Source organism: Corylus avellana, chromosome 2, assembly GCF_965113065.1.
Source record: "Corylus avellana chromosome 2, dhCorAvel1.hap1.2, whole genome shotgun sequence".
Classification (NCBI taxonomy): domain Eukaryota; kingdom Viridiplantae; phylum Streptophyta; class Magnoliopsida; order Fagales; family Betulaceae; genus Corylus; species Corylus avellana.
In genome coordinates this window covers 34,097,053-34,113,226 of record NC_142491.1, presented here as the reverse complement: position 1 = coordinate 34,113,226, position 16,174 = coordinate 34,097,053, and the positions used below count along the sequence as shown (strand labels likewise).

General features: G+C 36.7%; 2 protein-coding genes across 2 annotated transcripts; both read right to left on the bottom strand.

Moving 5' to 3' along the window:
• Positions 1-85: 85 nt before the first annotated feature.
• Positions 86-6,155, bottom strand: PAPS3 (poly(A) polymerase 3). The gene is made up of 10 exons (XM_059573194.2): positions 5,786-6,155; positions 5,456-5,533; positions 4,507-4,614; positions 3,926-3,988; positions 3,682-3,843; positions 3,299-3,412; positions 2,334-2,396; positions 1,905-2,210; positions 1,529-1,693; positions 86-492 (listed from the first exon to the last, which is right to left on the bottom strand). The coding sequence occupies exons 1-10, from the start codon at positions 5,999-6,001 to the stop codon at positions 103-105; spliced, it is 1,665 nt and encodes a 554-aa protein (XP_059429177.2). The 5' UTR covers positions 6,002-6,155; the 3' UTR covers positions 86-102.
• A 3,720-nt stretch (positions 6,156-9,875) lies between these two features.
• LOC148587678 (uncharacterized) lies at positions 9,876-11,086 on the bottom strand. The gene has a single exon (XM_088513815.1). It carries the CDS (start codon positions 11,042-11,044, stop codon positions 10,793-10,795), a length of 252 nt encoding a protein of 83 aa, XP_088369941.1. The 5' UTR covers positions 11,045-11,086; the 3' UTR covers positions 9,876-10,792.
• Positions 11,087-16,174: the final 5,088 nt, after the last annotated feature.

The following is a 16,174-nucleotide window of genomic DNA, read 5'->3' as shown; positions in this document are numbered from 1 at the left end:
TCATGAAAACTGTGCAAAGGCAAAACAAGATATCCAGAAAGGAGACCCCACCCCCCCACCAAAAAAAAAAACAAAAGAATAATGAAAGTTCACATGATAAGCCTAACCCCCACCACATGAGTACTCGGGCCCTGCATTAGCTACCACATACCCAACAAAGTAATGTGGCAAATGCTGTGAATACATTGGTATTCTTCGTTGATTGTAATCCATGATCTTCCAACATGCTTTTGTCCACTTCCCACTTCCAGTGTCACGAAGAGCACTCTTAGGCACCTGAGAAGCTTGGATAATGGATAGTTTCATCCGTCCAGGAGGGTCTTGAAAGCCATTATTTATATTCTTCATGAAATCCACTTCAACAGACTCTATATCCGTGTAACTACTCCTGCTAGGATTTAAGCCCCAGTAGAACACAACATTGGGCTCTGTTACTTCCATATCTACATATTCGGTAGGGTTAGGGTCACAAAAACCTTGCATCTCCTCCAACTGCAGCAGCAGATAAAATCACATTGTGTTTTGACAAGAAACCATACCAAAAGATTTTAGAATATTGACATTTGTCAGTGGTTAAAGCTACTAACTGGATAGAAGAAAACTTAGATTGATAGGCAGATCACCGGTGTACTTCAGTTAGGGAAAAGATTTAGAATGAACTAGTTCGAAAATATTTGCGAAAAAACAAAGATGTTCCATGTGGTAACAACATTTAACGCACTCTACATTAATTCAAAATTGTCAACAACTTTATATGCTCACTCCATTTTACCAAGGGCCAGCTACACAAATAATGTGTGTACCAGAAATTTCCCAGAACATGATTGTTCATATCCTGAATCACAAGAATGCCAGCTCATGTGCATGTATGCTTAGTGCTTTGGCCAAAATAATCAAATCAACTATAAACATGAATGCACTGAACCTGACTTCTCTACTTTTATGTATCCATATAATCATGAGAAGCAGGGACTTCAATTAAACGTTACTAAATAGACACTTATGGTGAAGCCATATCCCTTTTATCTAGAATTTTGAGAAATTATCGTCCGAATTTTGCCTTTGTGACAGATAAGGACCCGAGTTTGTAAGTTTGACAATTAAAATCATGAGTTTTGTTCGAGTGACAAGGAGCCACCCTTCACCTCCACCATCTCCTTGTGTGGGGTGGATCTTCAACCCTCTTTTTTCTTTCCCTCTTTTTCTGTTTCTTTTTTGGCGTAATTGCCTACGTGACAAGCTGACATGTATCTCGATACACGTGTCTCATTTGATTGGTTTGATGTGGACAGCATAACAAGTGACAAGTTTTTTGTTAACAATTGAACAAAAACTCTAACGAAGGGACTTATTTGTCACTCGAGCAAATCACAGGACTTTAATTGTCAAAATTAGAAACTCGATTCCTTATCTATCACAAAGGCAAAACTCAAGGACCTTTAGGGCAATTTCCCTAGAAGTTTAGCCAAAGTTATGAAATCAACTATATAAATATGAATACAGTGAACATCCTATATGAGCCACATACCTTGACAAGAAGGCAGCGAAAACGTGATTTCACCCAACCTACCCAATCTCCTAGCTCATCTTTCTTAGTAGCCGAGAGATAAATTTTGATAAATCGGGTATACTTCTTTGTATATGGAAAAGGCTCAAATATGCTACCCCAAACAAAATCCAGCTTCAAAATATCCTGCAACACCAGGAAGAGAACAAAAAAAAAAGTCCCACGTTATCTCATGCCTCAGTATCACTTTCAACTAAAACGTTCAAACAAAACTATTGAGATACCACAGTAAATTGCACACCAAATTTTGGGAAATCCTTTAATATAAGTAGTGGCTTAGCAAGAGGTCAAACAGCAATAGAGACAATTTTGATCCCAGTTAGGCCACAAAACATACCCTAGTCATAGCATAGCCTTGGAGAAATTCTGCCCTGATCCTGTAGAATGTGCTTCTAGTGATATTGGAATGGCAATATTCATGTGGACTACACGGTAGCTGAATGGGCATTAGGGACCGTGTCTCAGTGGCATCTCCAGTTGTTGGCAACATTCCATCTTGCAGAATTACTGGAGCAGGCCAAGGCCAAAACGCAAAAGTTTGGAAGAAGTTCATAATAAGAGTATTTAAGGTAGCATTTGGATGCTTTTGACAAACATATGCCGCAAGAATTGCCAGATGAACTCCTCCCAAGAATCCAAGCAACTGCAATCAACACAAAAATACTCAGATTCATCACTCGCTGAAAAGTGACATGCCCAAGAAAGCTCACATAATACATAAAAGAAAAGCATGAATAAGAAACACCAGCAGGCAACACATACTTACATTACCGTATACTCCTCGCCTTTTTGCCCATAATTTAACACATCGCAACATTGATTGGAAATTCTGAAATGCATCAGTATGTACATGAGATTTAGAACAAATTATACAGAATATAAAGAAATTAGAATCTCAAAAATTCCTGCAAAGATTGTTTTAGATTAAAAGTATCTCACAATATAGTGATATCCTTGTCAACCCCACTCTATCAACCACAAACAAGCAACCCATATGCATAACAAAAAGGGAAGGGAGCCTCACACAGATACTAATAACTATAGCCTCTCAAATACTCTATTGGATCCCATATGGCTTCCAAGTCAGCATACTCCAAACGAAGGGATCCATACATGTGCACACAGCGCGCACACACACACACATGCATTCTTGTTTGCCCTCTCCATCATATCTCACAATATAGTGATATCCTTGTCGACCCCACTCCCCATCAACCACAAAAAAGCAACCCATATGCATAACAAAAAGGAAGCCTCACACAGATACTGATAACTATAGCCTCTCAAATACACTATGGGATCCCATATGGCTTCCAAGTCAGCATACTCCATAAGAAGGGATCCATACATGTGCACACAGCGCGCGCACACACACATGCATTCTTGTTTGCCCTCTCCATCATATCAGATAATCCATCAATGCCAAACATTTCCTATTTTCCCAGAAATAATCCATTGTCAAAACCTCAATACATGGTGTTTCCCAGTAAATATATCAATCCTACTGGTGCAACATTAATATGGAGACACATTGGCACAAAATCAAGTGGCAGATACCAACAGTTGTATTACAAATTTACTCCTCAACAATAAATTCTATTGAAAATTGTCCTCAAAATACAATTACAAATTGCTCAAGAAATAGAATGTCAAATCTAGGCTTGCATTTGGCTGGGTAAGTAATTGGAGAATTAATTAGTTTTCAAAAGAAAACATAAAATCAGCCTTTACCTCCAAATCTGGAACAAGCTGAACAATGCGTTTGTTAGCACGTACACCAGACAAACTTTTCCAACTCGTTTCATCAATATCCTCGAGAAAGAATGGATTTAGTATATCCACGTTCTGCAGTTCACAAGCTCAGCAGGTCACAATTTCCACAATCAATATTGAAGCAGAAAATCTTTATTGATAATATGAAGACTACAAAAACATATTTAAGGCAAAATGGTGAAATGATATCAAACACAAAATAGACACCATGTTACCAGACACATGCAAGTAAATACTTCAAAAGAAAAAGTTAGAAATGGAAATCTGAAAATGTATAAAATGTTTCTGAATATAGCAGCGGTACGCATCAAGTTCAATAGTTGCATAGTCTCAGCACTCACTTCAGGAACAGATAATACTTGCAGTTGTGCATACGGAAGATCAACTGAGATCCCATCAAATTTAAACCGCATTAGAGGAACTTTTGCATCCTTTACACAGTAGATCTCTGATACTTCAGGTCTGCTTTTAAGCATGTTGTACAGAACGACAAAAAAGTCCTCCTGCATTAGTCACATTCATTGAAAATTTAGGCAATTATGCCACTCAAAATCAAGATATAATAAGCAGGCAAAAGGGACTTACTGCCATCGTGGCAAAGGAAGGACCAACACATAAAGCATCAATATCGGATTCCAAACCATGGACCTGAATACATTTAAAAAGTACAATTATAAGTTGATAAGAGGCATTTAGAAATATATATAGCATCAGTGGTAACATAAAAAGTTGATCTCTACCAAAATGCAAAATACTACTATGGAGCTCCCACATTGAAAATTATCGACTGAATTGAGTCTATATGTTTAAACCCTCTGATCTTCCTGAAGTACTAGACAAGACTGCATTTGGAAAGGATTATAAAACAAGCTCATTCCCACATTAAATTTTGATTTTACTTGTAATCTTTTATTCTCAAAGGCAATGTCTTTAAAAGTACTAGATTATTTCTATGTTTTTTGATAAGTACTAGATTATTTAGATATGTTAGAAACAAAACAAAATACAAAAGTTTCTAGAAGTGCTAACATAGGCAGCTCCAAATTAGAGGATTTCATAATTTATTATAAACTCAACATATTATATGTTTTAGTAGCGTAAGCAAAAGTATACAACAAGTTAGGGGAAAAAAAACACAAACAAAAAGAGACAAAGAGAGAACTAACTCCGAGGCCATATGATCCATAAGTCAATATCGTGGCACAGGTGGCAGCAATTAGCTCCCTTGGAAATCGGCGTTGCCATGCAACCTTCTTAATCCATGCCAACACTATCTGCATAATCGTATGAGACATCAAAATATTTAACTCGACAAACAAGACCTGAAATTAATAAAGCGCATGATCACTGAATTAAAAAAAGAAAAAAAAGAAAAAAAAGAGACCAACTTTTAATCATTATGGTCGACTAAGTTACAACCCTTCTCACACAAGCAGCCACCCTCGGAAGAGACAATCATTTCCACCAATAAACAAGATAACTAGCGGCCTTGTTTGGCAAAGGAATTCATAAGTCTCAATTTTTTTTTTTTTTTAAATTCAAATTTTCAACCTTCTTACTTCTTATATCATATCATTTTATTATTATTTAAACAAAAAATTCACTCTAAAAACAAAACTTTTTCACTTTTCTATACAAAAAATTCAAAACTTCTATTATTTTATATCACATCAATCACCTCCAAACCAAAAACTCACTATACATGTCCATTACCAAACAAGGCCGCATGTTATACCGTGAACCTTAAATCAGGACAGTGTCCTCGCAGAAGATTTTGCAAACACCCCACAAGTCAACAAAAGAATAATTTGTCTGACACCCCACAAAGATGTTAAATTCTAGTCCTACTCTTAGAAAAGATCTAACAAGTACAGTGCAAAAACTTAGAGAAATGCTGAATACTCTCCTGGCATTTTTTACCACTTTCAATTCCTGATATTGCCCCATTCTTGACAATATTCATGCAGAGGCTGGTCATATAAATTAAAAGAAGCTCACCCTTTGTAATGCAAATGGCACATAATGCTACTGAAATCCCTTATATTTACATATGCATATACAAATACATATACACGTATATAACAAAAAAGAACATATTTCTGAATCGAAGAAAACCTGTTTGAGCTTTAAAATGATATTCCTCCTCTTCTCTTCCTCTTCCGGAGATAACACGAGTCCTTCATCAACCATGAACTACCCAAAAAAAAAACGAAACCCATTAACATATAAATCCACCAAAAAGTAACGAATAATTCACAAAATTTGCACTCCAAAGAGAAAATTAAAGCCACCCAAGAACGACAAAATGTAGACAGACGATGAACTACCAAAAAGATTGAAACCCAATAACATAAACCCACAAAGCATTAAGAAAATATTTCAAAATTTGCAATCCAAAGAAAAAATCAAAGCCACCCAAAAGAAAATGTAGAAAGAAAAATATACCTGAAACAGAGAGATTGACCTTTCCTCGTCCATTCGAGCCAGAGCCAGCACCGGTGGGTTGTACGGAGCAAGGGGCTGTGGAACACTAGGTTTTAAGGGCACAAATGGTTGAGGGGCCAAGACGAGGTTGGGTTTCACGGATGGGAAAGAAGCTGTCAACTGGTGAAGAGGCACAAAAATGACGCCGTTTTGGTTGTGGTAAGTATGCGCTGCCATACACGCGGACACCAAAATCTGTTTTAGAGTATAAAGAAAACGATTCTGGTGTTTTCTTTTTCTTTTTCTTTTTTTTGTTTTCTTAGGAAACAAAAGAAAAGATTTTCCAGAGATATGGAAATGCAGAGACAGAAATCGAAATCCGGGGGAAATGGGAAAGTTTTGGAATTCAAATTCTGCCTTTTAACAGAGAGAGAGAGACAGAGGGGTGTGTGTCACTGTGTGGCTGGAGTTTTATATTATGAGACACGTGTAAGGATCCTCATGGTGCAAAGTGGCTTCTTCTTGTTGGTCAAGTGTCCTCTTTGCTTTCATTCTTCCAAGGTGTACAAGAAATGGGCCACTTTTAACAGAAAAATAAATAAATAAATAGGCTTCTTTACGTGGCTTTATGCAAGTGGCTGGTGGCTCATGTTTTTAAATTTGTCGGTCCAGTTTAATTTAGGGTTAAATAATATTTTGCCCTATTTGGTTTAACTACTTTATTTTGTTTCGTATCACACTTAGATACCTCAATTATGGATAAAGATGAAAATGATACCTCCATCCGTCCAAAAATTGATGAAAATCCACGTCAGTGCCCATAAAATCTCGACACACGTTCAAATATCTAATTAAAAAATAAAAAAATATATATTTTAAAAAAATTAAAAACATTAAAAAAATTATATTTTATTAAAATTTTAAAAATAAAAAATGAAAATGATACTCCCGTCAAACTTCTGTCCAAAAATTGACGAAAATCCATTTTAGTGCCCCTAAAAACTCAACACGTGTCCATATACCTAATTAAAAATAATATATATATTTAAATTAAAAACATTAAAAAAAATTAAATTAAATTAAACTAAAAAAAATTGGAAAAGGGGATGTTGGAAGCCACCCCATTTTGCCTTAAGGGGTTTTTGGCCAACCCCATGGGGTGGCTGAAACCACCCCTGGTCATTTTGGGGATGGTTCGACAACCCTTGGGGGTGGTTGGACCACCTCTAGACCCGGTCTACGGTGGCCGAAACCATCCCAAGCCAAACAAGGGTGGCTTGGCCACCCCCAACCGCCTTGGGGTGGTTTCAGCCACCCCCAAAACCGCTAGGAGTGGCTTCTGACCACCCCTTTTCCAAAAAAAAAAAAAAAAGTCATTTTTTTATTTTAATTTAATTTAATTTTTAAATGTTTTTAATTTTAAAAAATTGTTACTTTTTTATTTTTAATTAGGTATATGGACACGTGTCAAGTTTGTAGAGGTGCTGACGTAGATTTTTGTCAATTTTTGGACGGAAGTTAGATGGAGATACCATCTTCGTCTTTATCCATAATTGAGATACTAGTTGTGATACAAAACAAAACCAATGGGCAAAAAATAAAGTTATTAAACCACAAGGGGTCAAAGATATTTAACCCTTGTAAGATAGTAGTCGGATAAAAATATGACCTAGGTTCCCCATATAACAAGCTTGTGCTCATAAACCATAGGAGTTATATTCACACTTTAAATTCACTTTGATTAATATAATTTGTAGAAAATGAATATTTTGAGATTGCGTTTTTTTTTAAATTGTGACAATTACAAAGAGGATTTTTTTTTTTTTTTAAACACACAATTTTAATGATAAAACTGCGATTTTAAATGTTAAACATTTAACTGCATTTTTAAAAATCACATTTTTCAAATAACACATTACTTTAGTCTAGACTTTTACCCATCCTAGTGTCATTATAAATGAAGTTCTACAGTTTTGGACTCTCGACCCTTTCCAATATATATATATATATATATATATATATATATTGACATGTACGCACAAGAGGAGAGGGAGATTTGACCCTTTCCAATTTGATGCTTATCTCATACCATTTAATCTATTGGTCACAAAATTTACATGTTTAGGTAATAATATATAACATGCTCCTATGTTTACTTACTTTAAAGCATTTTGATATCAATGTTTCAATATCGTACATGTTGCAAGCTCATGTAAGCCTCTCTTTGCCTACAATGTATATCTAAACTGTAGTTTTTTATAGTAAATTTCACTAATGTTGCTAATGTAATAGTTCTATTTTGCATGGAAGAGTTAATAGTCTAGTAGAAATAAATATTAGTAGTGTGGTTGGCATAAAATCCTTGGGCATTTGAATTCATGTACTTCGTTGCCACCTTAATTGAGTTATGGTTGCATACGGATATTAGGAGTTCTAGTAGAGTTGCTTTGATCTTTGTAAGGGTTGTCAAAGTTGTCAAAGAAAACCCTTGGTCCCTTATGTTGCTTAATGAAAATTATAGTTGAGATTATTACCTATTTTGCAATTTGCTTCCTAAAGCTATTAATCACTTAATGAAGGCCCTCTTCTTTGGATTTTCCTATAAAATCTTGGCCAATTAACTTTTTTTTCTTGGTATTGAGGTTACCAAAATTCTTGCTGGCATTCACCTCTCACATAATCGGTATATCACTAATGTGTTATAAAGGATAATTACTTATAAACATGCCCAAGATTTTGTTCACAGGCAATGTGGGATTATTCTTCAACACTTTTATCTCGGATCCTACTCTTTATCGCAATACGGTGGTGCACTCCTATCTTTCCATCACACGATCAAACACTGCTTTTGCTGTGAATAAGGTTTCCAATTTATGCAAGATCTTCGCGATACCCATTGGTCAGCTGCTAAGTGAATCCTTTACTACTTGAAACACACCATTACACATGAATTGGTGATTAAAGGAAGTTGCTATTCTCAACTCTATGCTTGTATGGATGCTGACTAGGCTGGTTGTTCTGGTGACCGCAAGTTTACTTCAGGTTTTTGTGTCTTTCTTGGCAATAATTTTAATTCTTGGCGCTCTAAGAAGCAACCTACTGTCTCTTGCTCAAGTACTAAGTCTGAATATAAGACAATTGCCAATGCTACTGCTGAATTCACTTGGATTCAATTTTTGCTCTCTAAGCTTGGGTCTTCTTACACTTAGCTCCAGTGTTATTTTGTGATAATATTTGGTTGTTTCATCCTCGTACCAAACACATTGTCATAGACTATCACTTTATTCCCAAAAGGGTTGCAGCCAAACACTAATTGTCAAGTTCAATTAATTCTTGTCTAGCAATGATCTAACCAAGCCACTGCTCTCTACACGGTTTCAACAGCTTTCTTCCAATTGAGGGGGCATATTGGAAATAATGATGTCAAACCTCTCACAACTAGGGAAACAATCGAAGATTGAAAGCTTGAAGATATTCCAGCTGTCCAAGGTCTGCATGCTAGCTGTTGAAGTTGACATAATTATTAATTATATGGTAGGCTCAAACGGCTCCTTTAGTTGTTATCCAAGGAAAGCTGGTGAAAGTGCTCCAAGTGAATGTCCAAGGACACTTTTTAGTTGTAGTCAGGCAATACCTTAGTCGTAGTTTTCTGGATCTCTTTGGCGCCTGCTATCATTAACATGTTACTGAAGACACATTCGCAGGCTGTTCACATGGTCAATAATGTAAAAACATATAACAACTGGCATCTAATGATCGATCAACAAAATAAAGGTGTTACTGAAGTGAAGTCAAAAAAATCCCAGGTAGTAGTTAACTGGGATTGTAATTGTGATGGCAATTATAGATCTAGACTTGCCTAGCCGATCAGAATGGATGAAGGAACCAGTTATTCATTTATTATGTGCACAATATGCTTCTACTCGAGTGGCACTCTTAGGGTATAACTATTTAATTTGTTTATATACAAGTATGCAAATTAGCTCCTCGTTCTCAAGGACTCTCTAAGGATGAAACTTATGCATGTTTTGGAAGAGGCCACAAGCTTCCAGAAACCCAGCTTCAAACTCAACAAGTTAAGGCCATGAATTAGGAAAACTAAAGCCAAAGAAGATATTATGCTCTAGTGCCCTCATAAAGCAAAATCATTCCAACACCAGAAGAGCACTTGTAGGCAACAATGCTAAACAATCACTCTACATTTCTCTTGAAGCACAAGATAAGTTACTGTAATCACTCTACATTGTATTTATCCTTGTAACAACCACCAAGATGGGTACAAGAGAAAACACATTTACAGCAAGAGTAAGAGCTCTTTTAATTTCCAGCCAATTGGACCATGTTGGCCATGATTAGCAAAGTGGCTGCTCCTCAGGATGACAGCATCCTTGTTTAGACATCTCAATATTGTAGTAAAATTGGCTACTGAGAAGTGAGAAGCACAAGTGAAAGCAGAAAGCAGGCATCAAATTCTAGTAGAATTCTCAATCATCAACATTGGCCAATCCACAAGCCACCATATATAGCTCCTCCTTTCACTATGGCAGATACAGATGCACCCTCCTCTGCCTCAGTTGCTACATTTTCATCCTATTCCACTATCACTATATCCCATAAACCATTTTCACTTCTTTCGCTTCTCCAAAGCCAACACACTAGAATAAGAGCCTGTTACATTTTCATCCTATTACTACTACAAAGACCCCCCAACCAAATAAATAAATAAATAATTCATGTATTTTAAAATTATTTTTAGCCTAATGACACAGTCAAAGTAAGAAAGACCAAAACAGGAAGAAAAAAAAAAAGATTCTTTGATGGCCGACAATTGGGTACTGCTAGATATAAGGCATATATATATATAGCAAACAACTATATCAATCATCAAAGATCTCTGTATACATGGTATAAGGTTAACTAAAAGATTTACTCTGTTTCAAACCCCATCGTCCCGACCTGTTTGGAAAGGTGTCAGAAATTCCTGCCAATCACAAAAAAAGAAAAAAAAAAAAAAAAAAAACTAACAAATCAAAGGGTACAGCCGCAGAAGATAAAAAAGGAGCAAAGCATGGCGACCAAAGCCACGGACTCTAACACCGTAATGATTGTCCAGAACACGTCATCAAATACCGTAAAATCCAACCACCTGAAGCCCCCAAAGCTCCAACCCGTTGAGAAGTAGGAAAAATTGAATTCCGGCCACCACCGGTAGATTGACGACGGCAGAGAGAAAGTAAATTCCGGCCACCGGAAACCTGAGGTGTACCAGCTCGCAGACATCTCTCTACGTTTTCTCCGTGTCTCTTACTTCTTTTGTCGGGGCTTGTCTAGCAAAAAAGGTTAAAGCTTGATACGGAACATTATTGATGGGATTTTTTGTGCAACCATATGTTTACACGTGTTCCAGCGAGACTTGACCGACTACTTGGGGTGGTAATCTACTGTTCAGATAGATCTCACGTGGGACACGTGATAAGGTATGGCTTTTATAGATAGATATCAACAGTTACGTAAAGGTATTTACACGTGGAAAATGGTTTTAATTAGCTGTTAACAGGTTAATTAATTTCTTAAAACTCCAAGGTATCTTTTTTTAGTAAGGAGTTGTTGTCGTTTTGGCTTCTTCTAGGGTTTATCTGCCTTGATGGACAAGTATTTGTTTGAACGCTAGCTATAAATACGCAGGCTGTCGTTTTCGGGAGTTGTTTGAATAAATCTTTGGTGGTGGAGATTAAAATTCCCACGTAAAGAGTTTTGAATGGTTGATGATGAAGGATGGAGAGATTAGAGTCATCGCCAACGTACACGTATAGGTGCTGTGCACATGGTTGATCTTGATGAGTTGCGACAATGACACCACCATGTGCATCGCAATGCCAACATACATCTACACCTAAGAGTATTAAAGAAGCCATGAGTTGTCTGTTTCTTTGGATATTTATGACAAAAACTTTAATTTGGTATAATTTTCTTTCTATAACTATGGTTTATGTGTGAAGCTTATTATTTTTAAAGTAATGCTAAGTCCTATCTTTTTATTCTCCAAAAATTTTCTTAAAGCTGATGTGGCTTTTAAAATCACCATTAAATTTTAAATGAATCAAACTTGAATTTTGATCCAATGATGATTTTGAAAGCCACATTAGCTTTAGGAGGATAAAAAGATGGTACCTAGCATTATTCTTATTTTATTATGTGTTTTTTTTAGAGTTTTTTTATTCATTATGGGTGAAGCCTAGTTTTTGATTCATTATTATTTTTGTTATATCAAATGCTTGCGTTGTTTGATTTGTTATGGTTCGAATTTATTGTGAATTCTTAAGCTCTCTTTTCATTTTATTTTTTTTAAGGGGAAGACATTTTATACTCATTCATTGATGAAAAGATTGCGAGCAAAAATTCTTATAAATAGAGCAAAAAGCTCTGAAGCAAATCATAGCCGAAGTTACGAGGTTACAGACGTCAAAGATACATACATTATAAATATAACATTCAAGACCTATCAATGACATCAACATCTGCTAACCCATGACTAGTTTTTAGTTTTAACAACAGGTCTGCTCCATACAAATTCAATCCAATGCGTAGGTAGCTCTTATTCCTCGGCCATGAGAGCAGAAAACTCACATGCTGAAACTCATCCTCCTCAACTCGATAGCCAGGATACAATTCACATCCACAACCTAAGGGTCTGGACCAAAAGCGAAAACCCCACAAATCATCAAGCAAGCAGATCAAGAGAGAGGACAGACCCTTATTACAAGCAACAAAAACAGGAACAAAAAACCACAAGAAAATAGAAAAAACAGGCAGGAAACGAACAGGGAAAAACCGGAAAAGAAATACAAGGAAAAAAGAGATAAAAACCAAAAAACCACAAAAACAGAAAGCGACGTCGGAAGAAAGCAAGCCTCAGAGCGAGGCTGCCGGAAAGCGACACAAGGAGGCGATGGACACGAACGGAGCCGGAGAGCCAGTGGGAAGAGCGCAAGTCAACGTGGGTTTGACAGGGGATGGTAGATCGGGTTTAGACCATCCCGATCCAAGAGCCAAGCCAGAACCGGAAAATGACTTGGCGGATCTGAGCTCAGTGGCCGTAGGATGGGGGCTAAAACAAAAAACGGGACAAAGAAGGGGAAAGAGGTGGAAAGGAAGGGAAAAAAACACCGCACAAGGAGTTAGGGAACATCAGGTAAATAGTCTAGCTCATAAGGTAAAGAGGGGGTGGGGAGGCAACAAAGGATGAGGGGAGGAGGGGAGATCAAAGGTTCTCCCCCTCCTCCTGTGCGGCGCTCTTTGCTAGGAGAAGAAACCCTAGCAGAGAGAAAAAAGGGTACAAGGTTCATCAATTCTTAAGCTTAACATGCCATTGAAATCAAAATTTTAATCAAACTCATACTCAATCGACTTTATTTTTAATTAGTGTTTCATTGTTAAATCTTCTGATTATATAAGTTGATTCTCTACCTAGTTGAGTTATAAATATGTCTTAACAATATTTTACTTAATTTACAAACATTGAATGTCAACACAAATATAAAATTATTGGAATTTAGCCATTTAGGGCATAATTCCCAAAACACTATTTTACTTAATTTAGTTTCGTTAATTTAATTACTTAATTGCTCCACTTTTTAGTGGAAAATAACAATAAACTCATTTTATTTTTCTACATGATAATATAAATTTTACTTAAGTGTCTACTATTCTTTGTGAATCGACTTTGGTCTTACAGAAAATTTATTACTTGCGAAAACTTATACTTAGGTTTGCAATCTTTTTTACGCAACCCCCTATATCTTTAAATAATACCACAAAGACCAAAAACTTTAGGTTATCAAAGGGCAAAGAAGGGGTATGAGTTAACAGTATGATACAGCGTGACTTAGTGGGCTGCAACGAAGAACATCAATAAGCAGCAGATAAATACTTCTAGATCTTGATTCTATCAATGATCTAAGAAATCTTCTTGACAAAAGCTAGATACTCTATAGGTTTTGAAGGAAAAGAAAGAAAGATGCTCAATTTTAAGGTTTCTTATTCAACAAAATCAATAATCAACATAAACTCCCTTTATCTAGAGGCTATAAGCATATATTTATAGCCCCAAAACCCTAAACCTAATAAAATAATGAAATAAAGACTTTCAAAACCCTAACCCTAATAAAATAACAACATAAAGTCGGCTAGAAAATAAAACAAACTGATGGCGTCCTTCCGAACGGGACATGTAGCCGTCCGGACGGCCACGCCACTTAAACGACAAAAACATGAAATAACATATGGGTTCGGAATACACTCCGATCTACATCACTCTCCCCAGGTTGGAGAGAATTTTGTCTGTTCTTCCCACGGTCCTTCAGCTGTCCAGTCAACTCATTCCATCCTCCTCTTCTCCAAATCACAACAAGGCCACACCTCATAATAAACATGATGACCCGCAACTCAACTTGCCGAGTAGACTTGCGAAGCTTTGCTCTTACCTTGCCCTTCCCAACCATGAGAATCCCCAAAGAACTCACAAAGACCCTTTCACTCTTTGATAGAAAAGTTGTCTCCGCCCCATATACCTCATCACAACTTTGGTTAAAAGTTTTTGACATGATAGCATCTACTCCAAGGAAATCAACTTCCAAATCAAAGATTTCCTTTTCAGGACTTTCATCAAACACTTGGTGTATAGAACTCACCTCTTTGTCGGGATAGATGTCATAGATTGGTGGAGAGGCCCAATCTACCGCACAATCTTCTTCAATAAATCCATCTTCCTCCACCACAACTGATTGACTTCTAATCTCCGTCGCCTTTCTAGGCACCATCTCTGCCATCTTCCTAGGTACTTCTTCTTGTGGATTTTTTTTTTTTTAATTTTTTTATGTCACCAAGAACTCTTTGGGTTGCAAGAAACCTTGGAATTTTGGTACATCGAGTTTGAACCTGCTCACCTGCCGATTGGCATGAGCTTGCGCAAGGTGCTGATGTCCGTGTGTTCAGCGCTCCGCAAACAGGTTTCTAGATCCACTCCCTTTGTGACCACACAGGTTGGATATTCCAGTAGTGAGGTCTTCAATTTGATCCCTTATAGCCGTAAATTGATCCTCCACGTGTTGCTAACGTTCAACGATAGATTTTCCTTCTGCCTCCGCAAATCACGGCATTGGTTGGCGACGACAATTGTTCGGCCCACCACCCATGTGCCGCAAACGAATCGCCAGTTGCTCCTTACGTACTGTCTCCGTGCGCACGTGCACCTCGTTCATGTCTGCCAGACGGTCACTCCTCCTCATTCATGAAAAGTAACTTGAGCTTTGATACCAACAGATGCAGCGTGACGTAGTGGGCTGCAGTGAAGAATATCAATAAGCAGCGGATAAATACTTCTAGATCTTGATTCTATCAATGATCTAAGAAATCTTCTTGACAAAAGCTAGATACTCTCTAGGTTTTGAAGGAAAAGAAAGAAGAACGCTCAACTCTAAGGTTTCTTATTCAACAAAATCAATAATCAATATAAACTCCCTTTCTTTGGAGGCTATAAGTATATATTTATAGCCCAAAACCCAAAACCTAATAAAATATGACATAAATACCCCAAAAATCCAAAACCTAATAAAATAACGAAATAAAGACTTCTAAAACCCTAACCCTAATAAAATAACAACATAAAGTCGGCTAGAAAGTAAAACAAACTGACAGCTCCCGTCCAGACGAGACATATGGCCGTCCGGACGGCCACGACACTTAAACAACAAAAACATGAAATAACATCTGGGTTCAGAATACACTCTGATCTACATCACAATAGACCCAAAAATCAGGCCAACAAATATGGCCAATTATGGGCTTGAGCTTGTGTCATCAAATAATACCAATAATGCAAAAAAAAATAGGTCACATGGGCTAACCATAGCCTTTTAAGCTTTATTTTACCTTTTTTTTTTATTCTTTCCTTTTTTTCTTACACAATCCAGACATAACTATAACTACAACGGGATATGAAGCAAGACAATCCAAAAAATAAGACAAAGATGCCAAACAAACAAACCCAAAACCAAACATGACCCATGTACTAAGGCATAAAGTCAAAGAAGTTGGAAATTAATTCACTATATATATGTTGTATATATATATCAATCCACCCAATATTCAGGTTTTACAAATAAAAAAATACGTCAAAAATATGATGATGATTGAAATGCTTTTGCAGCCTACAAGTTGGTTTTTTTTTTTTTTTTTTTTAAAAAAAAAATCATTTGCTTTGCATCCATTTCATTTAGGCGATTCATACAATCAACTAGGTTTTCGATACTGGCATTGGTATCATCAGTATCATCAGTGCAGGCTGTACCAGTATTAGGCGAGTTAATGTCAATTATATCAATCATACTTTTATTAACGGTTTTTGACTTT

Bases quoted from the DNA above. Each gene is read 5' to 3' on its own strand.
- PAPS3 (XM_059573194.2), bottom strand. From the start codon at position 6,001: ATGGCAGCGCATACTTACCACAACCAAAACGGCGTCATTTTTGTGCCT. The intron at 3,413-3,681 runs GTGAGTGCTGAG...TGTGAACTGCAG, and splicing joins AAGTATTATCTGTTCCTGAA to AACGTGGATATACTAAATCC. The intron at 2,211-2,333 runs GTAAGTATGTGT...TGTTGATTGCAG, and splicing joins GGCGAGGAGTATACGGTAAT to TTGCTTGGATTCTTGGGAGG.
- LOC148587678 (XM_088513815.1), bottom strand. From the start codon at position 11,044: ATGTCTGCGAGCTGGTACACCTCAGGTTTCCGGTGGCCGGAATTTACT.